At 38.4% G+C, this 21,808-nt stretch overlaps 2 protein-coding genes across 8 annotated transcripts in view; one reads left to right on the top strand and one right to left on the bottom strand.

Moving 5' to 3' along the window:
• The window catches only part of LOC129779491 (facilitated trehalose transporter Tret1-2 homolog), a 369,343-nt gene that overhangs the window by 329,230 nt on the left and 18,305 nt on the right, over positions 1–21,808 (top strand). For all 4 annotated transcript variants that reach the window (XM_055786978.1, XM_055786977.1, XM_055786979.1 and 1 more), the window contains one exon: positions 21,445–21,619. In XM_055786978.1, the coding sequence (XP_055642953.1) occupies positions 21,445–21,619 (175 nt within the window). The remainder of the gene's footprint in view (positions 1–21,444; positions 21,620–21,808) is intronic.
• Positions 1–21,808, bottom strand: part of LOC129779492 (myosin-7-like) — a 76,028-nt gene that overhangs the window by 34,623 nt on the left and 19,597 nt on the right. The window lies entirely within an intron of this gene.

Here is a 21,808-nt window from a genome sequence, read left to right on the forward strand (position 1 = left end):
ATTTTGGAGTTTAACAGGGATGTGCTGTTCCTGACATAGAAGATGACCTTTTGCGGGTGAGGGCTGACTTTGGGAATAGATAACGGTTTATGTCGATTATCCCACGAATTTTCCATTCAAAATTGTTGTAAATTATAAGACCTTTTCAGCGCCCATCACTATTTTTTACAAAAACGGCGTTTTTTAACGTTTATAGAACGAGTCGCATATAAAGATGTGATTCATTGAGTTTATTTCCCATACGCCGTAGCAATTTGCTAGCTGCACCAGATACTCAGGGACGGTGGTTTTTGGATATTTGTAGTGAATCTGTTAATTGATCTGTCGTGTTATATTATTCTTAATGGATCCTCAATTTTTTTTTTTTTATCCAAAATATATATTTTTATTAAGGCTCATATGGCGTCAACCTGACGGGGCCGGGAGTTCAATATTTCGACAATGTTTGCCTTATAACTATGTTAGTAATATGTAACCGATTACTCGCGGTTGGCTCGAGGTTAGTATTTTCGAGGTTAGTTAGTGTTTTCGAAATTGTGATGTTGCTGTCTTCAATTATCTGTACCTGTGCCCGACACGGGATACTTCCTATTGGGATGCAGCTGACCATTAATCAGCAATGCCCCCCTAGTCTGTACCCCATATCTAGCGTGGTGCGTCTTCTCGAGGAATCCAGGATAGAATGGTCACTAGCCGGCGCAATCATCAGCTCGTGTAGAGTTGTCATGAGCGGTACAACCTTTGGCTCTTGTTGAATCATCAGTGGACTGCACAACCTTTGGCCCGTGTATCTGTAAAGAGTGTGTGTATGTATTGCCGCGACTAAGTAAAAGTTTATAGATCGGATAGGAGGGATACGAAACAGGGACACAACGAAGCAAACATCATTAAACGTTGACATCGGCGTTTCTGAGGAACAGGTATAGATGAAGCAGAAGATCAGGATCACGGCTACCTAAGATATCCCGGACGGGGATATCCGATTGTCTGCCTTTTGCTCTCAGTGCTCTAGAGAGCTGGGAGCGAGCAGCATGGAACCGGATACACGACCAGACAATATGCTCGATGTCGTGGTAGCCATCGCCACAATCACAAAGATTGTTTGCTGCAAGCCCAATGCGATAGAGATGCGCGTTTAGGTTGTAGTGATTGGACATAAGCCGAGATATCACGCGAATGAAATCACGACCGACATTCAATCCCTTAAACCAAGCGTTCGTCGAAACCTTAAGGATAATCGTGTGTAACCAACGACCGAACTCATCTTCACTCCACATGCATACTCGATTTGATTGACATCAATGGCGGCACGAACTTTCCGATCAAACCCAGAAGAGTATTTCACAAATTACCACATTTCAATAGAGGGCAATAAAGAGCTGCTAGCAACCCTTCCTCAAAGATACGAGCCGTGCACCTTTTTTAAAAAAAATAGTTGTTCGTCTTTCAATTTTGCAAAACCTTGGAAGTTCTGAAAAGATAGAAACGAAGTGGTTTTTGTATCATGAACAGAAACTGGATCAAAGCCCGCATCTAAAAAAACAATGTCGACCATTTTTTATATTACAATACCATGCCTGTGATATTATCTTCATCCTGACGTAATAAATTATCCTTTACTAACAATGAAAATAAATCGATCGCTCACAATTTATGTGCATTAGTTTCAGCATATAGATTTCAATGAAAAAGTTCAAGAAGGGAAAAAAGAGAGAAGTATGGATGCCCGACCGGCACTCTCTGAGTCTCTTTACACAGTGCCAGTAACTGCTGTTTCGGTCGAATTTATTAGAAACGAGTGCGAGTCGGTTCTGAAGATTGCATTCTACCTACTTAAAAGTTTTTTTTTATGTTTTGACACGGGCCAATCACCACATACATGCATACAGATTAGACAAAATGTATTTAAAAAAAAGTGTCCACGTGGAAATTATCTATACCCCCTCCCCCCTCATCGTGGACAAGCGTGAACATTTCGTGACCCCTACCCCCCCTAAAGTTGTCCACGTGGAATGTGGACAGCCCCACAATAACATAGTTATTTATTATACACTAGCTGACCCGGCGAACTTCGCCCCACCAACAATTGAACTCTTCATTTAAATAATTTCACAACACTCAAGTCCCCACAGAAATTATTTTTTTGTACGTGATCTATATTCGCGGTATATTTTCCGAATGGTTTTCATAACTTTTTTGGAATATAAACCTGACGCAGACTAAGACGCATCAATCCTGATATGACTGTTATATCCGTTGCTCCCTTCTTGAGTTAAATCGTGAGGAACGGACACCAAATCATTTTTATTTATATAGATTGGAAGTAGTGAAAATATATCTCCTATTAAACGGTCCACAGCTTCCGAAAATATTAGCAATACATATTTGTCAACCTCGCCCATTCTCACCCCCATCGACGGTATATAATTTTCAAGCTACAAATTTTGAGATACTTATGCGATTATTCAAATAACATGAGATATTCATGCAAACAGTAGTTCTGATACTTATGAACAATCTTTTCCATCATACCAAAGTGTAACAATGGCTAAATTCTGTTGTTATGATTTTTGTCCCACATGTCTAAGCATTCAACGCACTGTTGTCTGTGTGGGTGACTACTTTGTTTGATACTGAGTACCGTTATCTATTACTCATAGGAGCACCGTTTTGATTCGTGAACAGGTTCATTAGACATCAAGCTTCGTTTAGGAAAGGGATAAACTGATACTTGGTTGAGTATAATATAAGATTAGCATGGTTTCTTGCTGTGGTGGCTGAGAGCAGACAAGCGACCACAAAGAGTTGATATTCAAAGTATTGTCTATTGCTAGTCACAACTTTTTCCCATCTCTCTGGTAACTCACGGATCCCTTTGCGGAAGTAAAAGGCCGGTTTGTTGGCTAACCACGAATCGATCTAATTTTTGACTTCGTTAAAATTGGAAGGTAAACGGTAAAAAGTGCTGGTCAACCAGGCCATGTTGCATCGATCGAAAAAGGTAATAATCGGACGGAGCAATGTCTGGAGAATAAGACCTCCCATTTTAGCGTTTTCAAGTATGTTTTGACCGGTTTCACGACATGCGACCGAGCATTGTCGTGCTGCAAAATAACTTTATCCTGTCTTTGTTGTATTGTGGCCGTTTTTCCTTCAGTGCACGGCTCAAACGCATCAATTGTCGTCGGTAGAAGTCCACCGTAATGATTTCATTCGGTTTTAGCAGCTTATAGTACATCACACCCAGCTGGTCCCACTAAATAGACAGCATAACCTTCAGGCCGTGAATATTCTGTGCGCCCGTCAATGTTGATGCATGGCCGGGGTATCCATACCTTGCCCGACGTTTAGGATTGTCGTAATGGACCCACTTTCATTGCCAGTAACGATTGGATGCAAAAAACCGTTTTTATGCCGTTGGAGCAGTTGTTTACACGTGAAAAAACGGCGTTTGGATTCCTTGGTGTAATGATGATGTTTTGAGTTATAGGGGTTTCTGGCTTTCTCAGTTTATTTGATTCTAGCCTTGAAGAAGTCAAATTCGAAAAATCAAACTTAACAACTCGGCCTTGACAAATACCATTCAGAAAGCCGTCCGGTCGCTAGCTGATAAGATGACTGATAAGTTGTGAATGACTTATTTGTGATTTGTTTCAATCGACCATTCAATTTTCGTGATTTCAATTATTGTGTCCAGGTTAAAAGGGACGTAAAGTATTTTTCAGCGTTGAAAGTTGTGTTCTACGGTTGAAGACTCATGGTGAAAATTTCTTTCGTGGCTATTGCTTTAGACCCCGCCACCTTCACACAATAGATTCGGTTCGAATTTTCTGTTACCGTTCTGCGTCTTGTGAGATTTTTTGCCCTGCGTTGGAGATGTAAGTTTACTAAGAGATACCGAACATATTCAAGAACATCAGTATTTCAGTTTTCCCCTCCCTGGTGACTGTAGGGACGTGGCCGACGTTGTTATTGACTATTTTAGGTTCGAATCGTTGGAACTCGCACAAGGAGAATGGTTTGCTACTCACGTGCAATTAGGCTGGTTTAGGTCAACCACGGAGAGCAACTACAAAGTGTACAGCCTTCCCAAGCTTAAGCTCAATTCCGGTCGAGTATGAAAAAAGTTACGCGAGTTTGAAATTGTCGCAATAATTGCCGACCGTTTACTCGCGGATGATACCTACTTTATTGACATCGGCCACCAGAGATTCCAATCTTCCTGATTTTTTAGGATTTTTTCGGTCTTTTTGGCATGGCATTTTTGTACTTTTCGCTTCAACAGAATACCGGATTAATCGAAATCAATATAATGGTATCTCTGCCATTGCTTTCATAGTTAAAAATGAGATCTGTCATAAAAGTCTACATGAAAAAAGTTATCTGGTCCGCACTTGTATAATGGTTACTTTATCTTTCGTGTACAGGTCGGACTCGATTATATACAGTTACAAACTTTTTTTTATATTTCAAATATAACTGATTTAACTTATTTTTAGCGAAAATTAAATATTTCAACATTGAAGTGAAAGTTAATTGGTTATTGTGAGTACAGTGAAGTAAAAATCGTGATTTTTGTAAATTCTAGTTGAAGGTTCACCAGGAATTGCTTAAAATGATATTGCAGCGAAATTTAAAAAAAAACGATAGAAGTTGGGTGCCTAAGAACGAATTGTAGAGCAGTTAGAGAGCTTCAATTTGAATGATAGAAGTATTCAAGTTTATTATGAATTTTTTGGATAAAGTTAAGAATGACACCTTAAAAACCACTAACTTTTGAGTGTTTCACTTCTAAAATGTTACTCAAATTCACTAATTTGGAAGTATCACAATTGTGTACTGTATAAAATTTTCTCATCATTCAAATGGAAACAACAGAAGGGATCCGAAATTTGAAATAATTTAGATTTATTTACGAAAAATTATGATTTTAACTTCATAATAAAAAAAACACGAAGCTCATCGTCTCAACACATTATTTTGTAGTCTGGCTGGAGGTACTAGCCGGATATTGCATCTTCAGATTATCACAGGTTCAGGTCCCTACAAAGATCCCTCAAGAAGAAAAACTATCACTCTAGGGACAGCATAAAAAAGCCTTGAACAGTTTTAGACGATTGTGGAACAAAAATGACATATATAAAGCTAAATAAATGTATGTCTGCATATAACAATGTTGCTTTCGTTTTCCCAAAAATATTTACGAACTTTCCGGACAACCCAATATGGACTATCCTGATTTTTATATTAATGTTTTCCTGATTTTTAAAAATATAGTTATAGTTGGCGACCCCGTCGGCTGCATTCGTGTTTTTTTTTACTAGACTAAGCAGAACAGATTTGTCTGACAATGAAGAAACAATGAATCAAAATAACGTTTATAATATACATGTACATTTCGCCGGTTTGGTAGCGACTCCTCTTGTACCTTAAATGCCATTTGCTGTCATACGACTCCAAAAAGGTCAGTTCCAGTTAAGGAAGCAATATGGAGCAGCTAAAGTTTTGACATGGGTTTGTACGAATCGTTCACACATCTCTAGCAGAGCTATGCCAAATTTACGGAAGGCATTTCTAGCCTGCCTATTCTGTGAATGCTGGTTTGAAATAAGTATTTATTCTGAATATAAAAAACTTTAACCAGAGCGGAATACACTAAATAAATCCAGAATCGTTTAAGATTCAATCGAGTTACGGTTATTTTTCTAGAATGGGCTCTGATCATGGTTTAGTATCTCTGTTAACAGTGCAACGGTGTCTATATTCAATTCAATACCGTCATTTACCCCTAGAGCCATTTCTAGAGAATCGGCGGACGCATGATTGTACACCCAACGATCAATAACTACGTCAAAAAGAAATATGTTTAACTAATTTTCCCGGGGCGCCAAGATGATGTAAACCCGTAGCGATATCATAGCTACCGTTACGCAAACGGAGCCACGGGGGTGCTATCACATTAATCATTACAAAATGCAAGATTTATATTGCAGGAAGCCATAAAACAGTTTCACCGAATCGTTTCCTTCATCGAACAGTATAAATCATATTTTTTCCTATAGTACTGCTTCCGGATGAGCCAGATTTCACTCTCCATTGGAGACAAGTGTGAAGTTTGCGTAACACATTGAAAAAAAATATTTTCGTTATTGATCATGAATTATTTCTACCAATTTGTCCGACCGTGTTTTCAACGTGTCGAATAAACGTTATGTTTCGTGACCTGAAAAGATTCATTGCTTACCCCCTGTAGAGTTTATCGGCGACGCACTCAACATATCGACTCGAAACTGAAGATAATGTAACAAAAATTCAAATAAATCACTCTCCCAATGTAACATAATTTCCATACTCGCGTTTCCAAATATACTCCCCCGTTGAGTCAATTTAAAGCATGTTAAGGCACTCGTCACGCGATCCCTGGAATGCCCATCTGGACCCTGCAGCAACGCGATTATAATTGTGACAAATGGTTCCACTTAATTTGCTATTACGAAAATCTCAGCATGTCTCTGGCTGGTTGGCCCCGTTTGGCGTGTGGGTGGAGGAACCTAAATAATCCCAACCATTCACCGACGCAGAAGCATCACCGAAATTAATTGATGTCCAATTAACACTTCGCGAGTAACAGGCGAAATGTGTTCACGCTTGCCAATTTGGTTGGATTTGTTTTCCCCCGCCGCATCCGCCGAATGACTTCCGGCGCCAATCATAGTCGCAAGCTCTGGGGCAATCATGCAAATGGATACGGTGTGCGTGTGTGTGTTTATGCAGCACGCGATTTGGAAGAATGAGTAGTCATTTTCGTGTGTTTGTACGGGACCCATTGGCCCATAAAAATGATTGCCATGTACTCTCTGAACGGTACCTGCACGTGATTGCTGATCATACATTTTAGCTTGAAGCTCAGTGTTTTGCAGCACGCGAAACTAGCGCAAGAGTTGTTTTTATGTTTTCACTAATTATTTCATTATACATATTTATGACCCAGTGCTCCAGCCTCACTCCTTTCCTCTGGGACTAATTGTAAGAAACGACTTGCTAAACGGATTAGATTTTATAGCCCTAATACAAGCCATGTCCAGCGATTCAGAAACAAATTGAGAGGTGTTTCGGGCGGAATTTTGATTGGTCCCATGAACCCATAACGGGAACATAAAAACTACTTCTGAACAGTTACTTATTCGCTCACGATGGAGTATGAGTTGTAGATGATAAATTGTTCCGTTCTAGACATTCGAAAAAAAAATCAAATGTTAGCTCGCATAAACAGGGTTGGGGATACAGGGTATCTCAGAGCAAATGAAAACAAACTATTTCGTGCGGTGAACTAATGAACCCTTGGGCATTTGCAAACCACTGCAACCTTTCGCGTGGGATGATATTAGGGAAGCTCGAGAGGATGGGAGGATGCAGTGTCATGGATCGTCTGTGATCTCAGGATGGACGCGACAGACTAGATCCTTCGACAGCCACCTCATGCCAAACCGATAAAGTGTACTCAGATTGATAGTTTCGTTCTTTATCGCAAAATATTAGACCCAATTTCTTTATTTTTTCACTAGGGTGATTATTTCCGTTTTAGGGAGGCCCGAAAAATCAAAATTTTCCCCCTTTATTTCTTCCAAAACTGACTTTTTTCAAAAATTCATAACTTTTGAACTACTGGACCGATTTAGATGATCGACATATTAGTTAGAAAAACCATAAGATTATCTTATCAAAATTTTGAATTCAATCAATGGATATCGGTATGGAGTTCCTTATAGTCCGGGATAGATGTATTTCCTAAATTCAATCTAATTAATTACAAAAAGCAATCATCACGATTTGATAATCGAAAATTTAGGAATAATAATGAGTATTGGTAATGAGCAATTTGCACCAAATCAGCCGGCCGCTGACCCGACCCTCTCCGATTTTTTTGAAACATGGAACTTATGATGGAAACTATCTAAAATCACAATTTTCATTATCATACACTGCGTTTCATATCTATAGAACCACTAATTTTTTCTGAGTTTCCAGAGATATGTAGGAAGTCGGTTGAATTGAAGTATATAGTGTACGATATAATAACTATCTTCATTTATAAGACTGGCCATTTGAACTTTATTGTTGTGTCCAGGTGCAAAACATTCAAAAAACTAAAATTCGGTGTTTCATAACTATAGAACCAGATGGAAACATGAAACTACTCTGAAGATACTACCCGTATAAGCTCTTCGAATCACTCATACTGCTTGTAAACTGCATCTACTATTCGTACGAACACTTCTCAAAGGCTCTTGATAGGGTTTTGATCTGGTCAACAAGATGACCAGTCCAGAATCTGAAGCCCCTGTTCATTAAACCAAGCCATGACTTTCCGGATTTTATTAATTGATGTCAAATAGTCCAATTATCACGTTGTTTTTGATGCAAAAACAGAAGTAAATATTTATGAAGTACTCCATTGCACTTCTGATTGTGCATTCGTGTTGATGAAAAGCTATCTGAACCATGTCTTTTTGAAAATATTTTCCTCAAACCATCAAAATTGCTGTCTGCAAAGTTTTTTTTTATCACTTTTGTTTATTTTAGGCTCATTAGCATTTTAGCTGTAACAGAGCCGAATTTTAATCGTGTCATGTCACATGTTTATCATATCTATAATTAGCGCATTACACAGTTGGCATTTTTCGGCGTTAGAGTATTCCTTCTATACCATTGCATATGGTACACATTTACACAGTAGCCATTTAGGCGTAAGAGTTTTCCTTCTGTTCTTCCATTATCCAGTTAGGCGGATTCGATGGGTTTTTTTTCTCCATATAAATTCGCTTTCAAAACCGCCCCGCTCTGTGTGACATGGCTCATTCACAATACACTGTAGGTCCTCCGCTGCGGTTTTACTCGCGGAATCCGCGGCGGCGTATCCGCCTAATGTGACATCAGCCTTAGACCGGACAGCGGAGGCAGTTGATTGATCATTGTTGAGTTATTTATAGAACAGCAGCCCGATGTGTCTTGCAAAGCAGAGCAGGTGTATGGATGAATCAATCTTATTTCGACCGTGGATAAATCTCCATCGCTGATGATTGTTGCGTGGACGTAGTTATTCTGTAACACCACAAAGATGGTTAATGATGGGCCTTGAGTTTTGAACGCACGATCGATCGTTTACTAAGCGAACGCGCAACCAATGTGGCTACGGAGACCCCCGTCTGCAAAGTTACAAGTTGAAAAATTACATGACACGTTCCGGAGGTCCTTCTAGTATGAAGAAATTCTTTTCAAATTGGATTTCTTATAATCAGAGAAATTTTCCTGAAATAGTGAAACCGATGGCATTAGCTTCCACATTAGTTTTTGGACCCGCAAATTTGGAGATGGGATTTTTATGGTTTGGGGAGAATTTCGTCAAAAAAGCCTGGCTTTCATCAATACGAATGAACGATCAGAAGTGCAACAAAGTACTTCCGAATCATTTACTGCTGTTTTTGCATAAAAAACACCGTGATAATTGGGTAATGTGGCATCAATTCATAAAATCCGGAAAGTCATGACATGGTTTAATGAATAGGGGCTTCAGATTCAGAACTAGTCAGCTTGTTTACCAGATCAAAACCCTATCAAGAGCTTATGAGGAATGTTCGTACGAATAGTAGATGCAGTTTACAAGCAGTATGAGTGATTCGAAGAGCTTATACGAGTAATATTCTCAGAGTAGAACGAGATACACACTACAACATGATGCAGCTCGGTCGAAATCACCTCGAATGGGTTATTTGAACTTATTGAGAACTAAAGATGATCTAAGAATTAGAAACTCATTGTAATTCATGTGAAATTGACGTTAATTTTGTAAAAAAGTGAAAGTTTTTCTATCTGGTTCTACAGTTATGAAACACTGGAATTTTAGGTTTTTGAATGTTTCGCACCTCGACACAACAGTAAAGTTCAAATGGCCAGTCTTATAAATTGAGATAGTTATTTTATCCTCTACTATGTACTTCTATTCAACCGACTTCTTACATATCTCAGGAAACTCAGAAAAATGAAGCGGTTCTATAGTTGTGAATCGCAGTGTATAACCAATTTACCGACTGGTTTTTTAAAAGGCCATATTTAAAATCGTTGATAATTCTTAAAAAAAAACCGTAACTCAAAATCCAAGAATTAATTAACAATTACGAAAAAAATTCACTGTTAAAAATTCTTACTTAAAAATTGAATTTAATATTGAAAACATTTATATCTTAAAATACCCTCCCTAGAAAGGGTTTTATTGGAAACCCCTTCCAAATTAAACAAAGTTTGATGGAAAGTACGGCCGTAGCAATACCATCAAATGGGAGGATTACGTCTTTCCGGAACAGATTAAGGATATCAATTGAAAAACGAACATTTTAAAATTTATAAAATTTCAATACTTCGTGAAACCGTAACTATTTGAGAAAAGAAACGTAAAAATGGAATCTACGTGCGATTCAGCTCAAAAAACTATATACATATAACTGTTTTATTCCTAGAACTAAGCGTTCTCGAAATAAAACCAATAATAATGAAGATCATGTTCGTGAAATATTGGAAAATGCATACTGCTGCTCTGCCCATGTTTGTATAGGAGACGTAAGCGACAAAATGAACATAATCGACTTTTTCGCCATTATGCATTCTACGCAATGTAATACGTTTGCTTAACATGCAATCAAATATTTTTTGTTCGAAAACATTTGAGCAATTTTGAAAAAAAAACTTTCCGAAAAATCACTGTTTGTACGCATAACAGACGTAGTTCCATACAGCTTTCATACATCGTTCGAAAATCAACAATTATAAGCTAAATCTACATTCGATTCACATTCTTTGTAGAGTTCAAACATGCTTTTCACGATAGTTTCTAATTACTTAGTGTTTCCTAATAGATGAATATAAGAAATCATTGGAACGCTGCTCATATAATTACTATTTTTCGTACGCTGTACACTTCGTACATTTGATTCATCAAGCAGATAATGAAACAATCAGATCAGTAGTAAAATTAAAATAATATTGGTTCTTAGCATTACTAAACCTCGAATTCGACATCGAATTATTCCATATACTCAGCATTTACTCATACCGTTGGTGTAAGTCTCTTTATGCGATTGATCGTAATATCGGTAAATCATGTTGCTAAAATTACCAACATTGCAGATTGTCTTTACAAATTCAATAAATTGAAAAACACGAACCTGCTGTTCTTATCATATCCTAGAATATTCAGGAGAAAAGTACTATCATAGACTCTAAACAAATCCTGAACACCTTTTTTTCTTTTGTTCTTGTTGTGTCCACGGATCAGTTGAATGTTTTTAAAAACAACACCGCGCTGGCGGCATTGAGCTTCGTTTACTAGTTTGGGGGAGCGTGAAAGAATAGCTGATTTTCAGTCGGAATGAACACGTTTTCAAAATTTAAATTATGAATGAAAATTAGCTTTCCATATCAAACTAGTATTCTATTTAAGTGAAAAACATTTTTGTTTGCAGGTGGTGAAAAAGTTTCATACGAAAATTGTTCATGAAGACAATATTATGATGAAAGAAATCAGCAACAATGTTGGAATTGTTTAGCCATGTGGTTTAATGAAAGTCAGAAACACGTGTTTCAAGTAATCAAATAACATGATGTGAAAATTTTCATTCAAATTTTAGAATCTAAAAACCGGCTTCGTGTCTTCTAATCTGATAGAGATTACACTTACGAGTTTGGTACCCAAATTATGGCCCTAATTTGACGTTGCCACTAGACGTCGATCAGTTTAGAACAAATGTTAGTGTTATTTACGCCACGTCGGAAAGTGCTCCGGCTGCACCCTACGCCAATCTACACTATCGACCGCTGAACGTACCACACCTATTCACACGCGAGGGAACTCACGCGACTATTGTGCAATGAAGCCCGATTTACAAACACATATAAAAACACAAAGAAAGCCAAAAGTAAACATCAGGAAGCAATCGAAACAGCTAACTCCTCAAACTACATTGAAACTACTTCTTAAAACTAGTGAATTTATATATAATTTATCTAATTATCTATCTTATTTGCTATACTAAGACTAGAAAGGTGAGAAATACGTGAAATAGTAAATAAGTTTGATTATTAACTTATGAATGAACTTAAACTTCTAGCAAATAGCAATCTAAAATCTATAAACTCTAGTGTTGATACTAGCATACCGCCATCTTTTCTGCATTTCGGAAAAATAGGTGAGAAAATAACTTAAAACTAAAGCATAATCCTAAACGTAATTTATATATATATATATATATATATATATATATATATATATATATATATATATATATATATATATATATATATATATATATATATATAGACAAACAAGTTCTTCTGTACCGAAACCGCTCACAAAATCACAAAACGCACATTTATATACAAGGTTAATCCAGCGAAAAACACTAAAAGTAAATTTGAAATTATAATTAATTACCCTAGCTTAACTATCTTAATTTATACACAGGAATTTTATAACTTCTGTTCATTGAAATAAACCACCTAGAGATAGAAGTTCATCGAATTTTGTTTCATTGTCGCTGTGATCAACAGTTAGCGTTTAGTACAACGATGCTATTGACGCAACGCATTATTGTGTTCGACTAAATGGAAACACACATATTTAAAATGAAGTGTTAAAGCACAATCGTCGCAACGCGACGCATAGCCATATTTGTTCTTGTTGAATCACATGTAGATTCCATTTATAAAGTATAATTCCGTCTTTCGGGAACATAGTGAGGGTACAAATTGAAAAACGAAAATCGATCGCATCGTGAAAATTATGCAATTTCAAATGCTTATTGCTCGGTCATTTCATGATGGATTAACGAAATTTTTGCGTCAATCGATTTGGGTATTCCGTAACAATGTATTACATTGAAGAAAATAATATCTATCATGAAACTAACTATCGAGCAACTGAAGAATCTCAACTATTATCCAAACGGAAATACCGTGTTCTGATTGATCGAAACCGAAAATAAATACAAGCGCTCTCTTGTACTCACGATTATTGCTTAGTAATTTCCTGATGGATTTACGGGATTTTTGCATCAATCGATTTGGGCACTCCATTATAATTTATCACAATAAATAAAATAATATATTTTATGAAACTAGGTATCCGATTTCAAGCAAGCTATGGTGGCAAAATGTGCTCTTAGTGAATCCGTATATGTTCGTACTCGATTCGACCGTTCCGGAATAACGTTATCGGGGCATGCATGAAGTCAATACGCGACAAATTCTCTTTGGTGTTGGCGACAAGCCAATTTTCAACGCTAGCTCCTCTCGCTTGCTTATATCACACGTTTAGTTGGTATAAAAAGAAGCTAGCATTCGTGGATTGTGGATTCCATCATCAACAGATCGTCGTTTGATGGTGCTGAAAGCGGACACGGTTTGCTGAGGAGCCTCGAACAACAATGAAGAGTCTTTGTCAAGGCAGTTGAAGTAGGAGTTTGGATTGAAGTTATCCACATTGGCCCTTTCCAGGGCTAGAGACGAATGAACTCTCAGAGTTTGATGTCTCTATAATTTAGTCAGTCAGTCAGGATTTCAACAAGAACGTCGTTTCATGTTGTTGAAAGCGGACACGGTTTGTTGAGGACCGTCGAACAATAATGAAGTGACGTTTTCAAGTTAGGCGAATAAGGAGTTTGGAGTAGAGTTTCTTTCCACAAGGGCTAGAGACGAATGAACTGCAGAAGTTTAAAATCTCTATAATCAATCAAGGAAGGAAGAAAGGATTTCATTCACTGGGCTTTGGATATCGATCCGAGAAGGTCTCATCTTAGCGCTCTTAAAGAGTTTATAGTATGGTTTTGCGTTTCCCCCCATAACTGGATAAGAAGAGGAGGAGCCATTGGGATTTAGCCGTTGTGGCGGTCTTTGCTCCTGTACAGATATCGGCGGTGTTTGCAGTTTACCGCTGTGACGGAGATTACTGCTTTTGATGGTTTTGCTGGTATCTGCTGCTTGGCTGATTTTCCTGCTAACCGCTTTATTGTTGTTTTGATGTCAACTGACAAAAAGGCGCACTTTTTCAGCGCCAATGACGCTATATTTTCTTGGTGAAGTGCGCACTTAGTGTTTTATCAGGTTACTAATGTTCCGGGATTATTTATTTTTCCCAATCACGACTGTTTTCACATTTTCAATTTACTCCGTAACGATTTCTATCTAAAAACGAACTCAAATTTTAATCGTAAAACTGATTGGGTGACCGGTATTGGAAACTTCCTAATGCAGACAAAAAAGAAATCGCGTGTGCTTTCTTCAACGATACAATTCCAAGTGAAAAGTTTTCACATCTATATAAATGAAAATGAAAGGCCAAATGTGTTGCTAAGCGCAAAACTCGAAGAGGGAATGGTCCGATTTGAGCGATCTTTATTTTGTTGTATTCGTCTCTGTCCATAGATAAAGAAAATAATAATTCTCATATGTTCCACAATGACATTGTTGTTAGTCAAATCGGATTTCGCGTTTGCGGAGTTAGGCTTCGTGTTCCGTTCGTATGAAGCGAAAATGATTCTCAGGTGGAAAATAAAAATTATGAATGGAAATTTACTTTTCTGTATCAAACACGTATTCCATGTTACGAAGAAACATGTTATTTGCAAATGAATCAAGAATCTTGAGCGAAAATTGTGTCTGAAAATAAATGTATATTATAATAGCGAGTTTTGGTAGAAGTAATGGGAAATTTATAGTAAACTAGCGGACCCGGCAAACTTCGTCTCGCCCAAAATTTATTCTTAGTTATCACATCCACGTTGGCTTATTAAGCGCACGTTTATGGGTCCAATCGCAAGACTGTTCATTGATTGATCTTTTAATCTATCTTTTACTATAAAATTCCTAGTACTTCTTCCAAAACTCGTCATTATGAAATCAGATTATTTTCAGACACAATTCTCGTTCAATATTTTTCAACCACTTGCAAATGACATGTTTCTACGTTACATGGAATAAATGTTTGATACAGAAAATATGATAGAATAAAGACTGCCCTAAATCGGAGGGGTGTCATACCATCATGGAAACATTGCTCGTACCCAAAAACCCTCACATCCTAAATTTGGCTTAATTTGCTTGATTATTCCTTGAGTCATGCAGAAGTTTGTGTTCTATTTGTATGGCAGCCACCCCTTTGAGAGAGGGGAGGAGTGTTTATCCACCGTAGAAACATTTATTGCACCCTAAAACCTTCACTTGCTAACTTTGGTTCTGTTTGCTTGATTAGTTCTTGAGTTATGCAGATATTTATGCTTTATTAGTTTGGAAACCCCCCCCCCCCCTTGAGAGGGGGGGAGGAGTGTCTAACCTACATAGAAACATTTTATGCACCCTAAAACCTTCACATGCCAACTTTGGCTTCGTTTGCTTGATTAATTTCCGAGTAATGCAGAAATTTATGTTTCATTCGTATGGCACATATTTTTTGTGGGTGCAACATTTTTTCAAAGAATGCTAGCTCATTGTCTTCAACTTGATATGTCGATCATCTGAATCGGTCCAGTAGTTCAGAGGCTAGGCATTTTTGAGAAAAAGGGGAAACTTTTTTTTTCGAAACACCCTAGAATGTAAAAAGTAACCTTAACGAAAAAATATAAGAAAACGGATCTAATATTTTGCGATAAAGAACAAACTACCATGGGATGGCTGTCAAAAGACGTGAATAAAAATTTCGTACAATTAAAAATGGTGTCTGGAACCTGCATAATTGAAAGCAAGACAAAGCACCCAAAGGTGGGAGTTCTTGGATGAACTTCCACCATATAAGAGAGCTCCCAAACTTCAATATTATCCTGCTTCTGCTATATCGTGCAGAACCACGGATTTACCTGAAATCACAAAACTATCCGATCTAACTTTAAGAAGTTTGCACAGAAAATCAAAAACCACCAACACCATACGAATGCACATACAATTAACGCGCTACGACCGCATCACAAAACGATACATTTTCCGGACTATAATTCTTTTGTCTCCTCCCCACAGCAGATAATTAGACCCATATAGACGACGACTGCATTTACATTTCCCCGGATGGAATCAAAATTGTTCCAACATTCCTAATGTGCATCGGTACAATGGAAATGGGGCGCCATCGGGATCGTGGGGTGCCATTTCGCTGTAAACATATGCATTAGCGCGGCTGGAATAAGGTACAATGATGACGATGATGATGATATCAATTTTATTGTTTGTCACCCATCAATTCCAGCTATGCAATCATTATTCTCGTTTCTCCCCAATCGTACACACCCAGCGCCTTATGTAGAAATAGGCGCCGGATGATGTGGAATGGGAGGCGTATGAACGATGTCATTCAACTTAAATGGTCGTATGATGAAAGTGATTATTCCAAACAACAATTGACATTAATTTCTCAGTAACATGGTAACCAATCGACTGTCAATTTTGGGAAGCACCACACATCCGTGGGGCAACAACACGTTCCACGATTTTCCCACACCCAATTAGAATTCCCTCGGGTTGTCGTTTGCTTCATACAGCTTTCAGTCAGAAGCAATTAACATAACAACAAAATACCGCGGATTTGTCCAGGTATTTACGGTGAAATACGGCGAACGGAAAACCTTTGGCGGCGTCTTGACCATAGCTGGAAGTCGCTGCCTAGCCTTGCTGGATAACAAATGCTACACTAGCGAAACCTTGGCATTAAAGACACACGGGTCTCAGGGCAAAGGATTTAAAACTGAATGACACGACGCCGCATAGATTGTTGACACAATCCCTGCATAATGAATTGTCTGTTCCAATTGTGAATACCAAACTGTCAATTCGACAGTTGACACTGGTACCTAAACACATTGCACTGTGGCAGCTATTAACCGGTCAAGCGAACTGGGAAGGCGCACCACAACCGTTTTCTTTCTGTTTCCAACATTGCAAAGCATCTCGCGGTGGCCAATTTGATCGCCGCGGTTGTGAAGGCGAACCACCCATTCGCGAAAGCTATAGCGGCTGCATTAGACGGAGCATTGAAAGTCATGGCACCTACCAGTTGTACAAACACACAGGTTGTACCGGCTATCATGGCCCGTGTCCGATGAAGACAAATGATCGTTATCCAGCCTCCCAAGTGGAATTAATCGACTGGAACGGTGTGCTGATCGTAAACATACCGGTTTCGATAACTATTCAGTAGGTACTTTAAGTTTGTATAACGAATGTGCTTTAGGATGGTAAATTACTATCCTTTGGACAAATTAAAACCACCGGGGTGATATTGGCCGGCTTCTTGTCGAAGGAAATTTAATGAGTTCCAGAAATTTACTGAGGGACCTGGACTCTAAGACTACGTATCATATTTTTCTCACGGGTTTCCAATCGCAGTGTGGCGTAAGGTGCCAATGAAAATGATCATCTCTAATTAAAAAAAAACCTCATAAAAGATGTTCGCCACCTCGAAAAAACGCCCTACGCAAAACATCGGCTCAATCGGACATAAGGAAGAGTGGCGCTGAGCGGTCAAAGTTTGAGTTTTTTGAAAATCGAAAAATCACCCGGAACGGAAATCGGGGTTTTTGAAAAAAAAATTGAAACGTAGAGATTTAGTGTCATCTCTAAATTTTTTTTTCAAAAATTGACACTGGGACTTTTTTTCGGAATACGAAACGAAAGGTATGGTTTTAAGTGCCAATACGAATAGTTATCTCGATTTTTCATTCGGAACTTGCTGCGAAATGTTGATTTGCACGATAATATACCCTTTGCAAAATATTAGCTCATTCGAACTTCATTTATTAGTGTCACAGACGTAAAAATTGGAGTTTTTTTTGAAAAAAACGAAAGATCACCGAAAATCGGGGTTTTCAAAAAAAAAATTGTTTTGTTACCAAATGTCTTAAAATTGCATTACTCGACGAGATTTACTGTTATCTCGAAAAAACTTTTTTTTGCGTAGGACTACGTCTTTCCATTCTTTACTGGGGTGTAAGTTCAATGTTTCAAAACGAAAGCGTTACGCCGGAGAACGATATTTTGAGCGTTAATAGCTCCAAAACAACTGAACGAAATGGTATGATATACACTTCATTCGAAAGATAAAATGTCTATGCTTGTTACTTTTTGATTCAAAAACTTGTTTCAATAGCCTTAAAATAGCTTTCAAAACAGGTTATTGAAATCACACCAATCGGTATAAAAGCGAGTGTCGCTCGGAAATCCACTCAGTTATGATTGCGCAACGATTGAGATACCATCGCTGGAATGAGTGGATGTTTCCCTAACACAGACTTGAAAACCACGGAGGCAGGGGAAACTAGCATTGCAAATTAGATGCAATCAACGAGTACTTTTGTACTTGTTTGCTTTTTTTGCAAATCAGAATGTTTCCCTAACATAGACTTCCAAACCATACAGCTTGGGGAAACTGGAATTGCAAATTAGATGCAATGAACGAGTACTTTTGTACTCGTTTGCGGTTTTGCAAATTGGAATGTTTCCCTAACACAGATTTCAAAACCATGGAACCTGGGGAAACTGGCATTGCAAAATAGATGCAAGTTGTGGGTACTTTTTACTCGTTTGCGTTTCTGCAAATCGAAATATATCCCTAACACGGATTTCAAAACCATGGAGCGTGAGAAATGGGCATTGCAAATGAGATGCAAGCTGCGAGTAATTTTGTACTCGCTTGCATTTTTGCAAACCGGAATGTGTTTTCCCAACACAGATTCCGAAACCAATAAGTTGGGTTAATTGGCATTGCAGATCTTGGCAGTACTTTTATACGCCCATGCATTTTCACACTCCGGAATTCGTTTTGCTAACACGGTCTACAAAACCGGGTAGAACTTCTACGCATACCGTTTGATGATTACGCAAAATGTTGATAACTATTTGCTACGATAACCACTACCATAATGAATGAATTGACCTAAATTGGGATTTGTTTGCAATTGAATTCGTAAATTGTTTCATTCATTCACTAGTTTAATCAATAATTCAATCAATATATACAAAAGACAGCTCTGCGCAGCAGTGATATCGTACCCAATGAGGAACATCCAAGGATCGATTATTGCTAATTGAAAAAACACAAATGATTACTAAGCCAACGGCAGTCCTACGTCAACCTTGCGGTTATATCATAGGTATAACCCATCCATAGTTCTTGTGGAGTTACTCGATTTAGCGATTTGGATATCATTAAATAAATTTTCGAACAAAGTCATTTTTGGAAAAAAAAAAAAAGGTGAAAAATGATTTTTTGGACCATCGGTTAACTTTAAAAATTATAACTCAAAAACGTCCTTGGTCCCGAGACTATGAAAACAATAAAAAATGAATACAATCAATAATAACGAGAACAGAATTCGAATTTTCTGCAGGTGTAGTATTCTTTCAAAAAAGACCAGGTGATTTGCTTTAACACGTTCGTCGCCCAATGCGTTGTTTTGAAGTTTCTCGCGAGGCCCAAATAGCGGATGATTTATTAAATGAAGACCAAACATGGTTTTAGACAACTTTTACATGATCTAGTGAAATTTATTTCTATTTGAAGACGAATTTACAACAATAGCACATGCCAAAGTCAAACGCAAACGGGTTTCGCAAACAACTCCAGTACAAACCTTCTGTACTATAAATTGATAAAAAGTATAGTATAAACATTATAAAGGGTGTGTCACATCAAATTTCATCACGGAAAAAACGCTCTAGAAATTTAATTTTTAGGAATTATATCTTCAGCTTTCGCTTATAATCAGATAAGAGTGTATAGATCACGTTGGCTATGCTTCACTGTCAATTTTTCATAAATTTGGAAAAATGTCGTCGAACGAAAAAGAGCGTCGTGAATTAATCCTGTGCACTCGTTTCGAGAATCCAGAGTTGTCACATCGGGACATCGGTAAGATGCTGGGAATCGTCCAATCCACGGTCAGCAGAGTACTAAAACGATACTTCGAGAACCTAACCATCGACCGGAAGGTGAAGAACGGCAAAAATGGATGCTCCGTCAGTGAAAAAGATCACAAGCGCGTAGTTAAACAGTTTAGACGTGATCCGAGAAGTTCGGTCCGGGATGTCGCCAATAAGCTGAATTTGTCAAGTTCATTCGTCCAGCGGATCAAGCAGCGGGAGGGCCTGCGTACATACAAGGTTCAGAAGGCTCCTAACCGCGACGAAAGGCAAAACATGGTGGGGAAGACGCGACCCCGGAAGCTGTACACCGAAATGCTGACGAAGCCGCATTGCCTGGTAATGGACGACGAAACCTACGTCAAAGCGGACTTTCGTCAGCTGCCGGGCCTGTTGTTCTTCTCCGCAGAGGACAAATTCAGCGTTCCGGAGGAGATTCGCAAGCAGAAACTATCCAAGTTTGCCAAAAAGTACATGGTGTGGCAAGCGATCTGCTCTTGCGGAAAGCGGAGCGCCCCCTTCGTGATGACCGGCACAGTAAACGGGCAGGTTTACCTTAAGGAGTGCCTACAGAAGCGCTTACTACCACTATTGAAGCAGCACGAGGGCCCGACCATCTTCTGGCCAGATCTCGCTTCGTGCCACTATTCAAAGGACGTGTTGGAGTGGTACGAAGCCAACGGGGTCACCTTCGTGCCAAAGGAAATGAACCCGCCCAACGCGCCGGAGCTTCGCCCAATAGAGAAATATTGGGCGATTATGAAGCAGGCCCTCCGGAAGAACCCAAAAGTTGTCAAATCGGAGGCGGACTTCAAGAGAAAATGGATTTCTGTTCAAAAAAAAACTACAACCTGACGTTGTACAGAATCTTATAGACGGGGTAAAGAGGAAGGTGCGAGCATACGGGCTTGGGCTCGAAGTATGAATAAAAAGAAAATGCCAAAAGTTGTTTAATAGTTTTTATTTTACTGTCTAAAATTTTCAAAAGGATCGGTCTACTGGGCGAATTTCTACAGCGTTTTTTCCGTGATGCTATTTGATGTGACACACCCTTTATTAATATGATTATGATTTTATTATTTGTCTACATACCCTATAGATACATTTAGGTGCCTATGCAGTCAAATTTGTTTTGAAAATCCTATTAAATTTGAACGAGGAAAGTGTCACCCATATGTGGGTGACGGGGCGACGAAAGGATTAATTTGATATGTCGATCATCTGAATCGGTCTAGTAGTTCAAAAGTTATGAATTAAAAAAAAATAATTTTTGGAAAAGAGGCAAAACTTGATTTTTCGGACAACCCTAGAATTGAAATGGTCACCCTAATGAAAAAATTAAAAAATATGGGTCAAATGTTTTGCGGTAAAGAACAAAACTACCAATTTTCACGAAAATCTGAAAAGCCCTATTATCGGTTTGGCATGGAATGGCTGTATCATGAATATTTACTAACCTCTGATCACAAATTTCCACCTTTTTTATATTTTCAGATAATCGCAGCCCTCGCCGTATCAATCGGCCCGTTGGCCGCCGGGCTGGGGAAAGGATACTCAAGCCCGGCAATTGCAAGCCTGCAGGAGTTGCAGATCCGACAGCGGGGCAACTACACCGCCTTCTCCGTCAATGACCAGCAAGCGAGCTGGATTGCGAGTCTTTCCCTGCTAGGTATGGATAAAAGTGTAAACGAAAACAGAGCGAGAGAAAAAAAAACCGAAACACAGCTTCATAGTTTTCAGCTCAGAGCAACACTGATAAAACAAGATTGCAACATAGTAATAACGGTTCACGTATCTGCAAGTGTTAATCTAAAACGGAAATTAAAATCGCCTCAGAAACTGACCCGATCCGTTCATT

This window comes from Toxorhynchites rutilus, chromosome 3 (genome assembly GCF_029784135.1).
Source record: "Toxorhynchites rutilus septentrionalis strain SRP chromosome 3, ASM2978413v1, whole genome shotgun sequence".
In the NCBI taxonomy this organism is placed as follows: domain Eukaryota; kingdom Metazoa; phylum Arthropoda; class Insecta; order Diptera; family Culicidae; genus Toxorhynchites; species Toxorhynchites rutilus.